This window comes from Trichoderma gamsii (genome assembly GCF_001481775.2).
Source record: "Trichoderma gamsii strain T6085 chromosome Unknown Scaffold_9.2, whole genome shotgun sequence".
In the NCBI taxonomy this organism is placed as follows: Eukaryota; Fungi; Ascomycota; class Sordariomycetes; order Hypocreales; family Hypocreaceae; genus Trichoderma; species Trichoderma gamsii.
In genome coordinates, this window is record NW_020171346.1 from 975745 (window position 1) to 994893 (window position 19149).

The window sequence follows — 19149 nt, forward strand, 5'->3', positions numbered from 1 at the left end:
AGCCATGGAGTTGCAGAGAAACTGACGTCAAAAATACAGTGGTTCTTATTATGACGAATTGGGAAGATCCGGCGGACGATAAGAGAATGAAAGACGCCACCAACAGACTAGGTGAATTGGTAAAAAATGAAGCTCGTAATCTCGATATGCTAGTCAATTTCACCTACCTTAACTACGCGAACAAGGATCAGCCCGTGTACGAGCAGTCTCTGACGCCAGAAGACTTGGCTAGAATGCTCAGAATAAGGGATAAATACGACCCGTCAGCTATATTTAGAACACAATGGAAAGGTGGATTTAAGCTGCCAGAGACACCTACAGCAAGAGATGCGTCTAAAGATGAGCTCTGAGTTTGCGATCTATGATGTTCAAGGTAGGACTATTTGGTTCATGTTCCAAAGCAAATGCTGGCCCCCTACCAGCTCATAAGGCCATTTGAAGATGAGTCCTGACGCATACATCTAGATTCCTACATTATTTGCTCGCTTCATTCTTCACAGATGATGTATCTCTTGAATTAACTTTTGAACAATAAAAGAATCCGCTAGGAAGTTCATGAGATCTATGCCTTTTGGTACTATCGGTTCTATTACTTGATGATATGTCTTGCTTTCGAAATTTGTCGCAACTGATTTGAGTATCTAACACTTTCTATTTCCCGCTTAGGCGCCTATCGGTAATATGTATTATTGTTATCGAGCGAAAGACTGTGCTACAAAATGCTATTATGTGTTGGCAAGCCCGAGATCAACGTTTATATCGGAACGTTTAGGAGCTAATTGACTCTCTCTTATATTCTATCGGCGCGCTTATTGTCTTTTGACGTCCTCTTATCTCTACTTCGTTTCCGCTTCGTTCATCTCAACTGCTAGAGCTAATGTCATTATCAGCCAGTTCCGAGATTTTGTAGTCGTTTTTAATGAATCCAAAGCCTGAGAAAGGGCGGATCAACTTGATTCTTACTGGGCACAGATCATGATCTTCCACAGACGGTCGTTTTGTTCCTATCAGAAACTTTCGCAATGCCCAGCCCGGATTCGGTTCGCTCCGAGTCAGGACCTTAGCTGAATTAGAGTCAATAGTGTCCAAAGCGTGTAATTAGGACTCCAGTTTAGGGCTAGTGCCAGCGTTATACCCCTGGAACGATGGAGCTGCCAAACCAATAGTGCAGATGCACGGAGCCAGCTGAAGGTTTTGTGGATTTTCATTTTATAATGACCCAACGCCTAGTGAATCATAGATGTCGAGTACAACAGCTTACGCATACCGCCTGAACTTTCCTTTACAGCAGCATATCTACCGGATGCTTGATTGAACGACCTAGATTTGCCTCGTTGTAATCATCTTGAGTATCCCGGTTGAAAGTCTTCTGAAGTGTTCGATCACCCAAGTGCTGGCGGCTGTGAAAAGGTTATCTGGTGGGCAACCAACTGCAGAAAGCCCAGGGGAGAAGTCGAACAGGGATCCGATGCATAGCTACAACCATTTACTAGGGCCAACATATTTGCAGCGAGTAGTTTAAAGAGAGAGATGCTGCCCTTTCGGTTATCATCTCATTGACTTCCTTAAAGATGCAATCTATTGACCAAGAATCCCAGTAGTCTAAGGATTTGGCTTACACAATAACCGCCCATGAAGCATCAACATCTCTCCCTCCTAGCGCTCAGCGCCACAACCGTCTCGGCTGCGCCTGGTATTCACCTGGGTGAAGGTATCGATTCCCGGAACGACTGCGCCCACGACAACTTTCTTCGGTGCCTCATCGCTAGCCCCAGTATCGCAATTCCTTTCTGCAGTTCTTCGGTGAACGTGTTAATCTCCCTACCAACTGTGACTGTCACAGTCACACCCACCTCGTACGCTTGCTAGCCCCCCGCCCGACAATATCTTACCACACGCCGATCGAAGTTAACAGTGCATTGAAGCTTCGTCACTGCCACACATGTGACTACAGATGTCGAAACATTGACTGAAACATCCATCGAGCTCCTAACGGTCACCCCGACCCCGATCGCAGTCGAGACACTAACCTCCTCGCCCCCGGAAAAGAGAGAGAAAAGGAAAGCCTGCCCGGCACCAAATTGCATCCGTGCGTTGAACCCTCAGCCATCGTCCGCATCGCATGGGTGCTCGTGCTTTTCAGGAAGCTATCTTGCCACCGCTTCGACTTTTACATCTACTGTCACTGCCCCGGCTGTTACAAAGACGTCACAGACCCTTTGGAGAACCGAAATGTGAGTTCAATATCTTCGGCTTGGACTAAAGAACTTTTCCTGACTAGACTGCCCAACCTAGATCGACGGCCACCGTCATTGTTACTATGTATGTATATGTTTAGATTTATCCTGATACGTGGCTCCGCTGCCGCACTGGAGCGCGCGATTCGCCACATCGATCTCGACCTTGCTGACTTTTCATTCACATAGTACATCAGAGACTACCGTGCTCGAAAGAAGCCCTAGCTCTAGCTCTAGCTCCCTAAGCTCCATCCCGACCTCCTCTGTCCCCAGCCTCACATCCACCCCCCCTGGCATCACGACGACTTCTGTGTCTTATACGACTATAACGACCTACCCAGTATCATGCGACGCCACTCGCAGTGCAATTCCTATATGTGCAAGCTCGTGTCTCAGCTCCGCCGCCGTGACGCAAGCGAGGTGTGGAGCAAATGATAATATCTGCCAATGTCAAAACCAGGCGGTTATTCAAGGTGCAGGAACTAATTGCATCATCGGTAACTGTGGGTTCGAAGGTGCAATTGTTGTATTGAATTCTATCTCTGCTTGTACGTTTTATTTCTTCTTCGTTCGCTTCACTTTCAGCCAGGCTTTTGATCTGCTGTTGTTCCACTCTCAATGACCACCATTCTCGTTGTAGCTGCTCTCGCTAATATTATGCCATTTACAGTCTGCTCTTGCGAGCAACAGGGGTTATATACTACAACAGCTCCAGCATTCCCTCCGCCCTTGGCTGCAACTACATCAACGCCACCCATTATAACAGACTAGATTGAGCTCTTGTACATATCACTTTAGAGATTGCATGAGGGAAGCATATTACACAGCGGAAATTGCAGCATTTACAAGTAACATAATAGTGGCCAACTCTACCATGTATTAGACAAGAGATTACTTGCTTTTTAATGGTTTCCCAAGATTTCAAATTAAGCGATATAGAAACATCATTGACGTTACGTAATACACTTAATAAATAGCTGAGTGAATATACAGTAATACTTTCAAATCTTAGAATTAGGGGAAGATCTTAATGGCTACAAGAACAGAAGCACTGAGGTTTCAAAAGCTGCGGTCACAGGTATAGAATTTGGATGTGCATATTGATGAGACAATATACTAGCCCAGGTCAGATTGGTATGGAAGGCCTTGCTCTCATCCATTCACTCGAATCATAGCAACTTATGCCAGTTTGCTCTTAGCTATCTTGTTTAGTTTCCCAAAACGTCACAACGGGTGCTCTCGGTAGTAGAAATTATTTTGGGCTGATGTTGTAACACACGAACTGAGCCAAGCTTTAACCCACGATGTACAGTCAAGCCCTAAGGTCTCACAGCTCGCGCGTATCTCAAGTTCTGCGAAACTAAAATGTAAACACCCCCGGCCATTAAATATAAGCTCTATGGAAATTTCATCCAACTCGTAAGCTCTAGAAGCACGATCTTTTTGTTTATAAGAGGTTTTTTACAACTTTGTTCTTCATTCTACTCAACTCCCCGCGGCCTTTTCTCTTGCTAAGACTGGGATGGGACTATACTAGTAGGAATCTGACAAACGGTAGACTATACTTTCATTTGGCTATGTATTAGACAAAGAATTTGATTGAGTTAGCAAATCTAAGATAATTTGTAACTTTAGTTCTGTGTAGTGCTCATACTTCTTATTTTAAGGAAAACCCGACCTGACGCCATCGACGTGATGCTGTCAAGTACGGCTTGTCTTTAACTGCATTATACACGCATTTTCCCACTATATATCCGGTATCCAATTCCAGCTTGCATCCTATCCGAAAAAGCGGGACATGTGGCTAACAGTCCAAAGTCCCTGTTTGTTCCGTAATGTTAGGATTTCTAGTGATTGCTAAGGAAACCGCTTATACCAAGGACACACAAAAACAAGAGAAAATAAAACTAAGTCTTTCTGTAGTCAAAATAATTTGAATCGATTACAATAAAGCTATTCGCAACGCGCATTACATTAACCAAGGGCTACTGCGAAGCCCTCTATTTTAACACAGTAGCTAGCCTTTGTCTAGGGGCCAGCTGTCGCTTTATAAGAGCGCCGGCCCCTTTACAATTAAACAAATCCTTGTTTTTGAACAGCGGCACTAACTTCTGCTAACCAAGATGCCCTCAGTTTCACATTCAATTCCGATGATGGTCTGCTAATCTTGTCTAGGGCAGATCCATCTAGTGTTCCTGATTGAACCAAAGAGACGTTTTCAAACATATCTGCATCTGCCTGTTTGTAAATAGTGGAACCGCAATCGCCACAAAAGAATACCGTCAAAGAGAATCCATCTTCATGTTTTTGAGTATGAGATTTTGGTGCACCAGCAGCCACGATGAGCTTCTCGCGTGGCACGGGGATATTAGCTGTATTGGTTCCGCCGCTTATCTTTTGACATGATAAACAGTGACATAACACCTGTATTTACGATAAGCTTAAAAATTTCCATGAATCCGCCAAGTGATATAGTTACCACAGACGTAGAGTCCCCGTCGAACTCGTATTTGACATTGCCACACCAGCAGCTTCCAGTTGGCATCCTGATAATTTCGGAGTATGATTTAGCAATTAATAGTTGTATAATTGGATCAGGGTTATTCATTAGAGTGAATTTGTAAAAATTTGGGAGAGGGAAAGCAACGCTATTTATACGCTACCAAAACTCTATAGCAATAACACTAGCTGTTTTTGAAGATGAAATGATGTAATACCAAGTGCATTCCCCAGATTTACACGAACTCTATTATATACATTATGTAGCCAATGCTTTTTTTAAAGTTTTTGAGTGGAGAAGGTCTATACAGTTAGATTGTCAACGCTTGTGCTGATTTGCCACCACTCAAACTCTCTGGTCTTTAGCCACTCAACCTATGCTATGCAATCTTCAGCATCTTTTTGGATTGCTATCTATATACGTTCAAGATTCGCTACTAACATGAACATGGAATCTTATTGATACAATTTGTGCAATATTGAACGATCCGCACCGAGAACAGTCATTGGGGACAAGTAGTTAATGCTCTCAATCTAGCAAGCACATCTATTGCTCTTATTGGAAGTGGAATAGGAAAGGTCAGTGTTGTTCCTGACTTGAACTGCTGAAAGGAAAAATGCCGCTGATCCTCAATACATGTATTTAAAGCATTGCAGTTTTCCTTGCTACTACAGGCATATATCTCATCACTATTAGCATCAATCATTAATGGAGATACTTGTCAATGTCATGTTGCGCTTTTACAACTCTCCAAAAATGGAAGGTGAGACAGTTACTGCCTGGAAAGGTATGTTTTCTTCAACAAATGGAAGGACTTGGAGCAGTTGACACACTTTTCAAGATCAAGCTGCTAGTTAATCCGAAACCGGCAAATCGGCGAAGCTTTCATTGCCACGCTTGGTGCCAGCAAGATATGAAGATCGGTCAAAAGAAAGCGTTACTATACCGAGTTCAGCGATTGTGGCCTCATGTGTAATATAAAATTTTATAGCCAAAGCATGGAGTTGTAAATTAAGATAATGGCAGAAAGAAAATGTTATTTCCAGAGAGAAAACTTGTAACATGACGCCATTGTAACTGCACCTAACTACCCTCCTCTTCTTCTCTAAACTGCGGTTAGTTTATTGTTCTTACCAGATTTAGTTTTCACTTACGGTTACTCACTTGCATTTAAATTAAGTGCATTACGTAACTTACATGATTATCCTTTACCTTTGTCCTTGCTATGACATTTCCACTATTTTCCCTTACAACACATTTATACGCTATGGTTGCTAGCTAAATGTTCGAAAGGCAAGATGTTACACTCCGCTTGACTTCCTGTTTAGTATTTTACCAGCTTTGTTAATTATAAATCAAGAAATCCGCTGCGATAACAGGCCAATCAGAGCTACAAAATCGTAAATACAACATTCGCTAAGGGGTGGCCAGTAAGATAGCCTTTAACATAATATAACATAATTCACTAATGTTTTAGGATAATGTGTTAGTTACTTTTAGATAGAGCCTACCAAGACAAGCAAGTAAAATGTTATGTGATCAATCAATCGCTTTTGGTGGGTATTTTGAAGCTAGTTAATACTACCTTCTCTTTTCTCCTATAATTCAATTTCTTTAATCCTACGACCAAATAAGAAGTGGACCATGGACAAGTTTGTGAGCTTTATATTAGCGTATTGCCTTCGCGGCATAGAGGGTGAATGCAGTATATTCAGGAAAACCGAATTAAAAGATGGTCATGACTTCGATCTTATAACCCTTCTTGTAGCATCTACTATAGAAATAAATAGGTATATGCTGCATTCACATTGCAGGTATAGTTTTGTCCAAGTATCTGGCAGCCTAGCTTCTTCCCTCGCTTCTAACCCGCGCAACCGCAGTAGCGAAAGTGCTCTGGAAGCTAACCTATCGTTAGAAAGTCATGCTAGTGCAGTAGATTAGGCAACTGCACTAGGGTTAGTCAACGAGTAGAATCCTGCAATCCTTCATAAGCAGTAGGATTGCACTAGCTAGGAATATAGAGTATGGATTCATGCACTTTGTCACTCTTTGTAGCTAGCACATCCCTGAAGTTCCTTATTGCCTATTAATAAAGCATTGTTTTTTTTGTATCATGACATTGTATCCCGTTATTCTTGTAGCTTGAGGTTATCATGTGGAGCAGTCCTCGACCTTAAATAGGCAAGACGGTAAGCTCGGCCCTTTAGTAGAGCCTAGTTGGTATACCTTCTACTTGCTCTAGACCCTTTTTCGAACCATGAGAAAGGACTTGCAAGGAAGGTACTTAAGGTAGCACATTGTTTGGGATCCTTCAACCAAACCAACTACCGAACGTAGTTATTATTCCAGTAGCTAAAGCAGGGGTTATACTGGGAGTATTGTAAAGCATAATGTTGTTGTAGCTTGCCTTAGCAAAGTAGCGTATTAATAACCTTAATTGAACCATGTGTACAAGCAAGGGTCCTTGAAATAACGTTCGTTTTCCTTGATAGAAACTGGTAAGGCAGGTGAGTTATTATATAAAGCACCTTCTGCGCGGCACAGATTTTTCTTCAACACACTGCACGACTTCTTAGCTCTTTTCATTTCCAAGTCAATCACCAATAATATACAATGCGTCGTCAATCAATTGTCGCTACGGTCCTTTTGGGCGTAACTATGGTCGCAGCTGGTAACCCCGACAAGCCAGAAGTAAACCCTCACATTCCATATGACCGTTTGGAAAGCGACCTCCGAAACAACCTTCATCCAACCCAATCAACATGGGACTATTGGGGTGCTGGTTGGATTCCCCAGGGTTGCAAGGACTTAGCAAACACATACCACCTCAATCCTGCGGACTTCACTGTCTTCAATGTTCACTATACTGACTGCAGTGCGTCTTGGACGTTCTGTCGCCACAAAGACGCTGGAGCCTCGGAAATAGATATGATTGACATGCTCGGTCGATTGCCAGTTCGCATGCGCTCATACACACGGTAAATTATATACACTTTATTTCCGTTGTAGTGGCATTGACACTGACACTTGCATTGCAGACATCTCATGGCTACTCCCGGTCTGAATGATGGTGCCGCTGCTTGGACTTGGTCTACCGGTGACACTGTCGTCGAAAGCGCTCCAAATCTGGCAACTTTGGTCCATGAAGTTTCTCATAGCCTTGACTGGCATGCTCTGCCGCAATACCAACAGCCATTCAGCTCCTCGTCTATCTGGCAAGACAATTATAACCAAGACTCTGCCACTCCTACAGGTTATGGCCGGACGAATTGGATGGAAAACTTTGCTGAGACTGGCATGGTGGGAGTTTACGACAAAGTTGTTCCAGGAGGTATTGGCAATATTGAATCCAACTGGAATTCCATTTTCCACCAGTATGCCACATATCAGGGATACCTGGGCGACAAGATTATCCCCGGTGGCTCTTGTGCTAACAGATTCGACGATACGGCACCGGTTACTATGAGCAATAGCGCAAAGTTTAGAGTTACCAGCCCCAAGCCAGAAACAGGGATTGACTTTGCTGGAAAGAATATTACTCAGATTATCCCAAGCAAGGAGGTTGAAGGATTATTTATTAAAGGATAGGTCAAATACCCATTAGAATGCAAGAGTTCGAGCCTAATGTAAACTACCAATGTCTCGACGGCACAATTTTCAACTTCAGTGTTTTCTTTTTTTTTGCTCTTTGCTCAATAAGTCTTAGTAAATATTGGCTTTATGGCGATTAAAAAAAAGGAAAAGATTTATATACCACTTGGAGCTTTATCTGTCTTGAGTTCTTTAAGTCTGACGTGAAGTAAATAGTATTTTGGGTTTAGGGTTGACGGTGTAACACTGTGAAGACTCTAGATATTCGAAATATTAGCAATCCTAGTGTAGCAGATGTGTCTATTACAAGCCTCGAGTATACCGGTTTTTTGAGCTTTCATTGACTAATTCTGCTCCAAAAGTATTGGAATGGCTTGTATAAAATCATGAAGCCCGTTTTATTTTGACTAGCTACTTGATTCTCTCTGGTACAATTGCTCATTGTAAGTATTGGCGAGCTACATCTTCCGAAGGATTTTTGACCATGCAGAAGTTGAACAATAAGGTGTCATCAAATAGTGTATCAGATGCACTACGTAAGCACAGAGCTAGATGATATTGTAACCATGCGATGACCATTCCACGCCATCATCCCCCGAGTCGATATGTCTTGAGATACTAGATGGGATAGATACCATTTGATATATTAGATTATCATTGTATCAAGTCATCCAAGTCTCATCTGTAGACTCCCAGCTGTTATTCCGGACCTGACTATCCCATGTATGCTATTGTAGTTTTGTTAATTGTTATGTCATTAAAGGTTAAAGGTTGAACTGAGAGCCAATAGAGAGGAGAGCTTACCCAATCAAATTCTTCTGATACATTGAATATATCCTCCATCATAATCGGCATCGAGTCTCTCATCGTCTTCAAATCATCTAGCCGCTGCCCGCCACGCTCTGAATACGTTTCGCTAGACATGTACCCCTGAAATTGAGTGTCCTCGGATAAGATGTCTTCTGTAGCACCTGCTGTGTATTGTTAGCTTTTGCCATCTTCTGCCATGAGTGACTGCTTGGAAAGACGCACCATGTGCATTATGCAGCCTAGACTGAAGATCATCCGCAGATCCTCCTTCACTCCGTACAGACCCTTGGTGGTTTTTCTTCGCAATTTGCAACATTACTTCAAGTGCCCTGGAGGCCTTGCGAGCCTCCGGAGACACTTCAGTGAACGCCATCCAAATACTGTACGAGGTTTCCAGTGCGCGTAGCAATCTCTGTCTGGCCTCGAATATCGGACTATCCGAGCTGTGATGAATGCTACCTGAGTCCTGCTCAGTCTTGGAAGATAGTTCCAAGCACAATATCATCGCAGCAAGGAGAAAGTCATGACTTGTAAGTGACGTTACAAACCACCTATCTCTGTACAACTGCCCTCCCGGTTGTGTTTCATGGTAAATGTCATTCTGATGTCGAAGAATCTGCGTGGCTGCGTCTACACATGACCATCTTGAGTAAGCATACCTCAAATCGGAGCGGTGTATAACCAAGTACCTCCGATGAAGGACGCATCGAGCTTTCTGATATAGCAGTTCGAGATTATACCGTTGCATAATGAGGTCTGCTGGGTCCATAATGGACATGTTCATTGTGCGGATGCGCAGGAACGCCGGCAATGCGCCATGTGCATTTTGAAGCTGCTCGTCAAGCTGTGCAACCTCCTCATGCTTTGTGTCCGTGGTCGAGACGGATCTTTCGGCAATCCGGCCAAACACAGACATCAGTTTGCTTTTCACTATTGCATATGTCACTGGAGTACGCTCCGCCATGGGCCTGGGCGAAGGGAGAGCTTTTGTTGTCTCATCGAAGTCTCCGTCGAGGAGATTGTGGGGCAACCCCGTATCGCATTGCAAGTCGGGTATTATTTTAGGGAGGCCAACTTGAAACGAAATGAGATGATCTCCTTGCCATATCAAAGCCCAAACTCGTCTCCTCATCTCCCCATCAAAGACCGACAGGTTCTGATAGTGTTTCGAATCACGATGGTATCCCATATGCATCGCTAACCTAGCAATAACACCACCGAGAATTGAGCTACCGATTTGGGTATCGCCAGTTCTTAAGAATTCTGTTCCAGAGTAGAGAAGGAGAGTTTCGAGCTTGTACCTTCCTGGGATGGTGTAGTTTGCGAGAACTAAGCATTGTGCTGCGCAGGTTCTATAGACTTCAGAAACACGGGCTGGCTCGCCCAAAGAGCCTGGAAGCGAGTCGCCCGCACGAGCGTAAAAGAAGATTGCATAGCACATGATAGCAAACAGAAGGCCAACCCACGCTATTGATGCTGCCTGTTGATTTTCCCAAAACTGTGTGTACTGCCAAGATCGTCAGTTCCTGCTAATACCAACGGATACCTCGTTGATTACTTCTCTGTAGAATGTTGGAACGTGGAGAATCACTAAGTTCTAGTTAGTATCTCATCCATATAGACGCAACACTTACATTGTTTATGTTTTTTGTACTTACTTGTGGAGGGCTCTTTGGCATTGAAATAACGAGAAATGAGACGATCGACTACAGGCCTTGGAGGTAGAAATGCCAGGACATCAGCACGGTTCATTAATGGAGACAAGCCAACAAACAATGTTGGTCCAGATCTTTCCTCCTCGGTAATGCCCAGGAGAAGCTCGTCATCTGCTTGTTCAAGTGCTTCTGTGCAATCCTTTAGCTCTCTTATCTTTTGATCTTGTTAGCTTTAGCTCCATGATGGTTGTGCTGATTTTACACGCTCTGAATACCTACATCGTCCAGAATGGCTTCCCAATGTGTAGCATCAACCCATCTTGTGCCCATATGGCCTGTAAGCATCATTCCTGGAGGATTAATTGTGTTTCCTATCCCTGTATCAAGACCCTGCGAAATCTCGCTGGATATTTGGCCTTCATCAGTAGCCGATGTTATTGGAAGACTCCCCGACAGCTCCGTCGTTTGACTCTGACTTCCGGCATTTTGGTTTCTCAGTGACAAGACAATGTTTTCCAAATGGCGTATCCTGTTAGCAATGTCGCCACGGCCTGTGACAGGGTAAACCTGCCCTGCCCTGTCGCGTCCCGCAGTGGGCGTATAGTGGCACAAATGCGACAGATTGCGCTTGGCACAGTTATCACAGGGATGTCCTCGATCGCACTTGAGTCTTGAAACGCCATTACATCAATTCTGTGCCCGTGCCGAAGCAACAATGGAAGATATGCAGGGGCGCACGTACTTTTTAATTCTGCAGTGCGTGCAAGAGAACTGGGCCCTATGTCTCCTCTTCTCTTCGTACGGTGGTGGCTTTGTTGCAATTTGAACCTCCTGCTGACCACCGCCTAATATGTTTGGTAGTGTACTTTGGTCCATTCTGGCAGAGAGCAAGGCTCGCTGCAAACCGATAGTGATTGCAGTGCAGTGTGAAGCCAACACAGCAGAGGGAGGACTTCTGATGAAGTGAATGTCACATCACGTGTTTCTGAAGGTCTTGGCAGGCTGTATGCACTCGGATTTAGATGTCCGGGAGCCGGAGCTTGGGGGGTCGAGAGTCCAATCTCTAAAGTGAGTTACTATTCTCCACAGCTGGAATGGGACTCGAAGCAGTGCTCTACTTCTGCAGCCTTGAACTGAACAAGGAGCATTCAAACCTCCGCTGAGTAGCGACCCCCGCAGCTAACTTTGGCTTTGATTAGCGCCGGATCTACGACTAGCGCCGGACCATTGCCCCGGGTTCATGTTGGTTTAGCACCGGATCACGTCAAATTCGACTGACCTATGCGGAACAGAGGCGAAACTTCCCTATTGCTGGTATTTGTGCCATGGAATTGAGTCGTAGAGTCGTCATTATCAGACTTCTCCTGATTTATGATTTACTATTTAAAGCATTTGTAGCTTCATCTAACAGCAAGTTCGCATCTCTTCATCCTACGTCAGACTATTGCGACAAATATCTTTTTTCACAATGCATGCTAAGCAATCAACTTTTTCTGAAAATGACATTCCTAACCTACAAGGCTATGTTATCATAGTCACCGGCGGTAAAGTGTCCCATATGCCTTGCACAGTGAGTTACCATTTACACAACTAACGGTACTCGGCTTAGGTAACTCTGGAATTGGGTACGAAACCACTCTTCAACTAGCGCTACGTGGTGCGCGTGTCTACATTGCCAATCGCTCTCGCGAGCGTGCTGATGAAGCCATCGCGCAAATGAGGCAATCCACGAACTCTTCAACAATTGATGTACATCATCTCAAGATGGACTTGCTCGACTTAAAGTCGGTGCAAACAGCGGCACAGGAGTTTATTAAGCTGGAAGATCGTTTAGACGTGCTCATCAATAATGCCGGAGTAAGCAGAAAGCACCGTTCTTGCGGACAATTTCTTTCTAACTATTTAGATCATGGCAGCACCATACAAACTTACAATTGATGGATATGAAACCCAGTGGCAAACAAACTACTTATCACCTCACGCCTTTACTGTCAGCCTTCTTCCACTTCTTCTTTCCACTGCAGCAAGGTGTGGCAGCAAAAGTCGAGTCCGTGTTGTCAACGTGAGCAGTGACTTGGCATTCATTGGACCTGATAGCATTCAATGGGACGATGTCAATATGACGGGAACCAAAGGAATGTTAGAACTTTTGTAGGTAAACCCGGCGTGCGAATTCTGGTAGACCCTGGCACATGTTGTTTCCATGAATTATTTACATGGTTGTATAGGAAACGCTATGGTCACTCCAAGCAAGCTATTATTCGTGATGCAAGTTTTGTCAATAGTTGCTACAGCGCACAAGGTAAAGAAACCACCGAAACTTGCGTCCCTTTACTTGCCCTAGTTAGCTGATTCTCTACGGAATAGGTGTCACTGCGTATTCGCTCCACCCAGGTATTGTGCGCTCGAACCTACAACATCACGATCCGTCCATGTTTGGAACTGTAATGCGAGTGGCCATGAAAATAGGACCTAGTGACACTCCTTTACGTGGAGCCCTCACTTCTCTGTATTGCGCTACAAGTCCAGAGGCAGCAACTTTAGGAGCTGGCAAATTCTTTGGTCCTGTGGCAAAACAGAATCCGCGTGCAGATGCGTGGTTGAGGGACAGCGAAGGAAATAAACGTTTGTGGGAGCTTGGGGAATCGGAAATGAAGTCTACTGGTCTCGCAGTATGAACATGCACGCGACCTTCGTAATCAGCCATATTAACCCTTGTCATTAAAGCCATGTGGAAAAAAATAGACTGATTTTTTATTTCTATGACAATGATTATTTTAAGGTAAACAAGTAGATTCAGCGACGTTTTTGCTACTAGAATAAGCCATCTATACTCAGTATGCCCTGCTTTCATACGAGGGCAACGACATTCCTCCGATTGAAATTTTATGGAGAGCATGGGAAATTTTTATCGCCTCTGTTAGTTAGCCACAGCGGTATTTCCTCCTATCACAGTAGCTTTCGTCCCACAGATATGTAAAAATTCTAACACTAGGGATAATATAATACGGCAGGGGTGTTGGAGGCCTTGGAGGCCTTACCTACATAGTCATTTGTGCAACCCGTAATTAGGTATTTACTATTAATTTTATTGCGTCGAAGGCATTCTATTTTTCTTGATTCTTACATATATCGACTTACTACCTACCGACTAACAACCTTAGGACAATTTAGAATACAGACAGCATGAATTATTTCGCAATACCGTCTCATAGCGAACCAAAGTATCAAACTTTATTACTTGATATTATTTTGACTTATATACATTTCTTTATAAACAAATTATTGGTTGCCCCAACTGTGGCGGCGATCGAATATTCTATTTGCAGTCGTCATTATAGCGATCACTCCAACCATACAGTCGAAATGAGCCGTAACCAAGAGCTGCCTTGTAAAGTTGAGCCGTTGAAAAATCGGGTGATCTTTTTGCTCGGCTGGTATTACTCCATTGATTGTCTCCCAGGTACGTTTACGCGCTCATTCGCTAAAGATGCCGTCTGATTATCTAAGGAATCTGTACGGCTCGTCTTTGGGGGCTATCTTATCTCTTTTTCTATATCCATACGTTGCAAACATTTCCCCAATGCTTGTTGTGATCTCTATGGTTTCGACCGCATCGCCTAATCAATATCCCTTGCCAGTAGGCTCGCCAGCGAGTGCTAACATACCTCAACGCGGGAAATAGTTATAATATGGCTTGACATTGGAAAGTCAATCGCGGATTGCTTTGCGGATTGTTGTACGCCTATAATCCAACCTACGGCCAAAGCTGCACTGCACCTTTCTAATCAAAGCGTCAGTCCTGGTCGAGCTAGCAGCAGTGCACTATTTCTAGATCCTGATTATGCAACACAGAGCACTACTCAGAGCCCACAACATCTGTCTTCACAGTATGGTCAAGGCTTGAAGGTAGCTCTCATGCGCGCCTCACCACTGTATGCTCTGAGCGATATATTCCGTCATAGCGCCTGCAGCTCCAACCAGATGGTGAATATGCTCATGGGTCGTGTCAAAGATGCGCTCCGCGCATCATATCTAGATCGGCACAAAGGTCTGTCGTGTAAAGGCTTACGGTTCATCAAGAACGTGCTCGATGAGCATTCAGCGTATCTAGAGGAGGTTGTGTGGTTTCTTAAAAGTGGTGTTTCTGCATGGCTTAGCCCTAGACTAACTAGCAACCTTTCTCAGCATACAAATCAAAGTGTGAATATGGAAAGTAGCGCCACCAATACCAAAAAGGGTACGGGAAATAAGAAATTGAGTGTTGCAATTGATACCACGCAGATGGAACTTCTGGAAGACTACCGCTGCCTGCTGCGTCGTTTCCAGAGGCTAGGGCTCGATGCAAAGATGGAACAGCTATCATTATAAACGGGGCCGCGCTTCGCGAGTCACAAAGGGGAATTGAACAAGCTGAGGAGGTCAAGCTACTGACCAAATTAGCCTTTATCTTTGCCCCTCTATCGTTCTTGACATCAATCTTTGGAATGAACTTTGTAGATTTATCACTGAAACAAGGCTTGGCGGCGTTGTTTACCACTGCTGTTTTCTTATTGATTGCTTTGCTTATAGCGCGCTTACGTAGCGGTCAGAGGCATTTGGATATATTGCAATACTGGTTACCATAGTAAAAAAACTTATGCGGTTATTCAGTAGATTGAAACGTACGTACCTATAATGATAGAAAAGAAATTGTGTATCTGAGGCTTCCACTATACCTACCTTGGCCAACTAAGCTACCAATTGCCTGGGCAGATGTCTGTAGTCTCTGTAACGTAGGTACTATACTTTACATGTAAAAGAGTATATGTCAGGCATGCTGGAATGTCACTCGAAGCGGTTATTCTCAGTCCGTGCATTTGGAACTTATATGGCAGTGTTACAATTCCCTTACACTGTGTTAGTAGGAGCCAGCGTGAACCTATTCCTCCTAGACAGGGGGAGCGGCCAGAGCCTCCGTACGACTAGCTTGAAGCAGAGTACGAAACAGAACACTAATCTCAGCGGAAAGATACTCCAAGACCAAGCCTTCAAAGCAGAGACTGATATGGGGTATGTTTGGTATTCAACGAAAATCGGGCGATTGCTGGGGCTCGGATGAGAGGTAGGCGCGCACTAGTAAGAAATACCCCTCTAGTGAGCTGGAAGCTTCCGCTCTACAGCACCTGGCACAGGCTATTCGGTACGGCTTTGGCAGCACCCCTTATAAAAAAAAGGAGCCTTCCCCCCTATAGCGCTATGTAACTTAAGCGCACAAGCCGGAGCCCTAGCAGGATTCCGGGCAGAATAAGTAATAAAGGGTTGGTTTATATACTCTCATTTTGAAGCCTTTCCGCATTTCTATACATTTGTTCGGGATGTGCTGCATCCCTTGCTACTGTCCAATTCACAATAGCCCCATAGTCGCGGCATGTATGGACAGATGGCCAGGTGGGTGATTTCAACTTACTGCCCTCAAGGTATTTGATAGGCTCGACTGTCATATCGCCAGCACACATAATGCTAAGTCGAAGCCTGTCTAAGCAGTGCTCTAAGGAACAGTTCTTAGAAACAGCTTGCATAGGCTTGCGGTCTCAAGTGAAAGAACTTACCAAGTTGTACAGGAAGCCTTGGATCAGCCGCTAGCTCGGGATAATAGTCGAGTTTCGTGTATTGTCGCAACATGTTCTTGAGGTCATTAGCGTCTTTCTGGTATATAATTTCGATGGACTCTTAACATACGACGCAGTGTAGCTCGTGTGTCACTGACAATCTTCAATTTGAATCAGCCAACGCATTCAAAAAGCTGGATACGAGTTCTTCATACTGCCCGTAATACAGATTGTACTCTGGATCGCGCGCTAGACCTCCTCCGAGAAGTTTTTCTTCACTTGGCGTAACCCAGACAGTCACGGCTATGCGTCCATTAGCATGTTACTGATTCATTATCTGAGTATAAACTATCATTTACCTGGAAGTAGCTCTTTCCAAGCTTCTTCAAGTTCTGTTGAAGGCTCTCCTACATAGTCTGGACTAGAAGGAATCCGAATGAGAGTACCAGCAGGATTGTACTCGAGCTGAGCATCGTACAGAACGTCGCTCCATGTTCCCGAGAGCTGCTCTCTGGCCGCACCTGCCACTAATTAGCAATGGATTATGCGGACCAGCTGCGGTTGTCTTTTGTCTTCTTTTCCTTGAGATCTTTCTGAGATACTCACTGAACTCACTAGGCCGCCAAAACTTATGTGAATCGCACAACTGCCCTGACCGCGCACGGCTGAGAAAAAAGCCAACAAGAATACCAATAACAAGAGAGGACAGGTGCAAAGTAACTTTTACCAGCCATAGTGCCCGTTGGTGACGCCGAGATGGTTCTTGGTGTATATCACCCAACAGGCTTGCGTCCATTTTGAGCTCTGGGATAGACTCGAAGCTGACCCTAGAATAGGACTCCATCCCTAGGGCGTATGTGCAGTTGCCAATATGATGGTCGCAATAGGATAGCTGTCTCCTTGAACATCAGATAAATGAGGTATTTCATCAATAAGGCCTGAGTTTGCAGAGAAAAACGCCTGGGGCGATCTTTGCTTTTGCTTGGAGAGTAAATGGTACAATCACGTCACGCAAACAATATCAACGTCATCTGGACACATCACAAGCATATCATAAGCAAATTAGGTGATAAGCGCCTCATTGCATAATAAACCAATATTTATGGGCGGATACAGCTCTTATCTAAGACAACAGGAGACAGAGCTAACACAGACAGCCTTTATCTTTGGTCAAAGGTTAGTTTTCAAAAGTTTAGATGGGATCGCAGAGTGGCCGGGCCAAACGTTAAGGACTTGGCTACAGTGCTTACTGACCAAGTCCAGGGTTAAGTCCTACTATAAATTAGTGAAGACAATGAGCACAGTCCGACAGTCCCAGCAATCTTCCCACATATCCAAGTAAATCTCGTTCCTGAGAGTCGATCAAGTTAAATAGAATGTCAATAGAATGTCCATAAAACGGGTCAGCAAGTCTTGTAGATTTCAAAGTTGCCCGAGACAAGAGGGACTGGGGTTAATGGCTGCTCCTATGCGCGCTTCTTCCTTCCCCATCAGACAAGGGATAACAAATCAGGCGACGAAGCTTACACTTAATGAGGTAATTTCACTTTCAATAAATCTTTTGTTAAATAGTGACAAGAGTTTCGTCATGAATTATATATCTATCTTTGTGCGCGAGGAAGAAAAGTAAGCATCTTGTGTTAAAATCTGCGGATGGTCAATAAGAGACGTAGAGGAACTTGTTACATATTACACGTTGTGTTCATTTTCCCAAGTGCACTAAAAAAAATTATGCAAAAGCTGGCTTTATATTATAATGACTTGCAAAGACAATTCTAGGACTATCTCGAACATGTAATAGACAACAAGCTGACCCTTTCGGTTTCTAGACGTCACATGTGTTTGCGTATCATCCTCCCCCCCCTCCCCCGCCAAAAAAAAAACCAAAAAATGAAGCCCTAAGAGCCAATGGACTGCGTTTGAAGTGTTCCCCGGGCTAAAACCCTTGATTGACTTTGCAGAGCACGCCACGATGCTGACGGTCAAGCTGTTCATTTTCAGAGATAACCCGCATAACATCGTGGAACCGAACACAAGCAGCAGGCTATTCCTCACGCTTGTCGTAGTAACCCTTGTAGCCTTGCTGCGCATCGCGCTGAGGAGCTCGTGCAACAAGCTCCTCCTCACGCTTGTCGTAGTAACCCTTGTAGCCTTGCTGCGCATCGCGCTGCGGCACTCTGCTAACTAAGTTTTTTCCATCTTGATTAACTATAGCAAACGTTAACCCAGATTATCCACAGTTTGTCGCATAGGTAATTTGGAGGATCCGCCCTACATACCCGGCAAAGGTGACGCGATGGTTGTGCCGGCGATGACTAAAATGATTGCAGTGGGGAAACGCATGGTTCAAAGTATCAATGCTCGGAAGTGCGAACTAGGACGTTTTGTGCATGGGCTTCTAGCAAAAGGTGCTTATATGTCTTGAGCAGGGAAGCCAAGCCAAGCCTCGCCTCATGTCTTTAATACTTTTCTCAAATTAACCAAAACAGTATGACAACAACCTTCTTTACTACCATCGACGTGAGGCATCACGACTGACAATGAATGGCTAGATTCACTACCTCGTCATTTGAACCATCTGCAAAAATACATGAAGACCAATATAACGTTATCTGGCATGGCCATTTGTCATTGTGGGGCATTGTCATCTCACCTTATCTTGTATGGCGTCATGAAAGCGTTCATGGAGATCTTGGCTTCGTAAGGCGGGTCAACATAGTGTAGTTGACAGTTCCATCTCCTGGGATCATGATAACGTTATAGGT

General features: G+C 44.2%; 6 protein-coding genes across 6 annotated transcripts; 3 read left to right on the forward strand and 3 right to left on the reverse strand.

Annotated features, from left to right (window-relative positions):
* Positions 1-1632: 1632 nt before the first annotated feature.
* On the forward strand, positions 1633-2426 carry TGAM01_v203593 (hypothetical protein; the record flags this gene model as incomplete). The annotated part of the gene is made up of 3 exons (XM_024549239.1): positions 1633-1856; positions 1926-2234; positions 2339-2426. 3 exons carry the CDS (start codon positions 1633-1635, stop codon positions 2424-2426), a joined length of 621 nt encoding a protein of 206 aa, XP_024406077.1.
* A 4924-nt stretch (positions 2427-7350) lies between these two features.
* Positions 7351-8325, forward strand: TGAM01_v203594 (hypothetical protein; the record flags this gene model as incomplete). Its single annotated transcript, XM_018808519.1, has 2 exons — positions 7351-7715; positions 7776-8325. The coding sequence occupies 2 exons, from the start codon at positions 7351-7353 to the stop codon at positions 8323-8325; spliced, it is 915 nt and encodes a 304-aa protein (XP_018658300.1).
* A 665-nt stretch (positions 8326-8990) lies between these two features.
* TGAM01_v203595 (fungal specific transcription factor domain-containing protein) lies at positions 8991-11669 on the reverse strand (the record flags this gene model as incomplete). Its single annotated transcript, XM_024549240.1, has 7 exons — positions 8991-9056; positions 9133-9302; positions 9361-10645; positions 10697-10728; positions 10797-11007; positions 11073-11463; positions 11536-11669. 7 exons carry the CDS (start codon positions 11667-11669, stop codon positions 8991-8993), a joined length of 2289 nt encoding a protein of 762 aa, XP_024406078.1.
* Positions 11670-12261: 592 nt separating this feature from the next.
* TGAM01_v203596 (hypothetical protein) lies at positions 12262-13471 on the forward strand (the record flags this gene model as incomplete). The annotated part of the gene is made up of 5 exons (XM_018808521.1): positions 12262-12337; positions 12403-12650; positions 12700-12944; positions 13022-13095; positions 13161-13471. 5 exons carry the CDS (start codon positions 12262-12264, stop codon positions 13469-13471), a joined length of 954 nt encoding a protein of 317 aa, XP_018658302.1.
* Positions 13472-16547: 3076 nt separating this feature from the next.
* On the reverse strand, positions 16548-17180 carry TGAM01_v203597 (hypothetical protein; the record flags this gene model as incomplete). Its single annotated transcript, XM_018808522.1, has 3 exons — positions 16548-16687; positions 16744-16905; positions 16991-17180. The coding sequence occupies 3 exons, from the start codon at positions 17178-17180 to the stop codon at positions 16548-16550; spliced, it is 492 nt and encodes a 163-aa protein (XP_018658303.1).
* A 1248-nt stretch (positions 17181-18428) lies between these two features.
* On the reverse strand, positions 18429-18727 carry TGAM01_v203598 (hypothetical protein; the record flags this gene model as incomplete). Its single annotated transcript, XM_018808523.1, has 2 exons — positions 18429-18592; positions 18664-18727. 2 exons carry the CDS (start codon positions 18725-18727, stop codon positions 18429-18431), a joined length of 228 nt encoding a protein of 75 aa, XP_018658304.1.
* Positions 18728-19149: the final 422 nt, after the last annotated feature.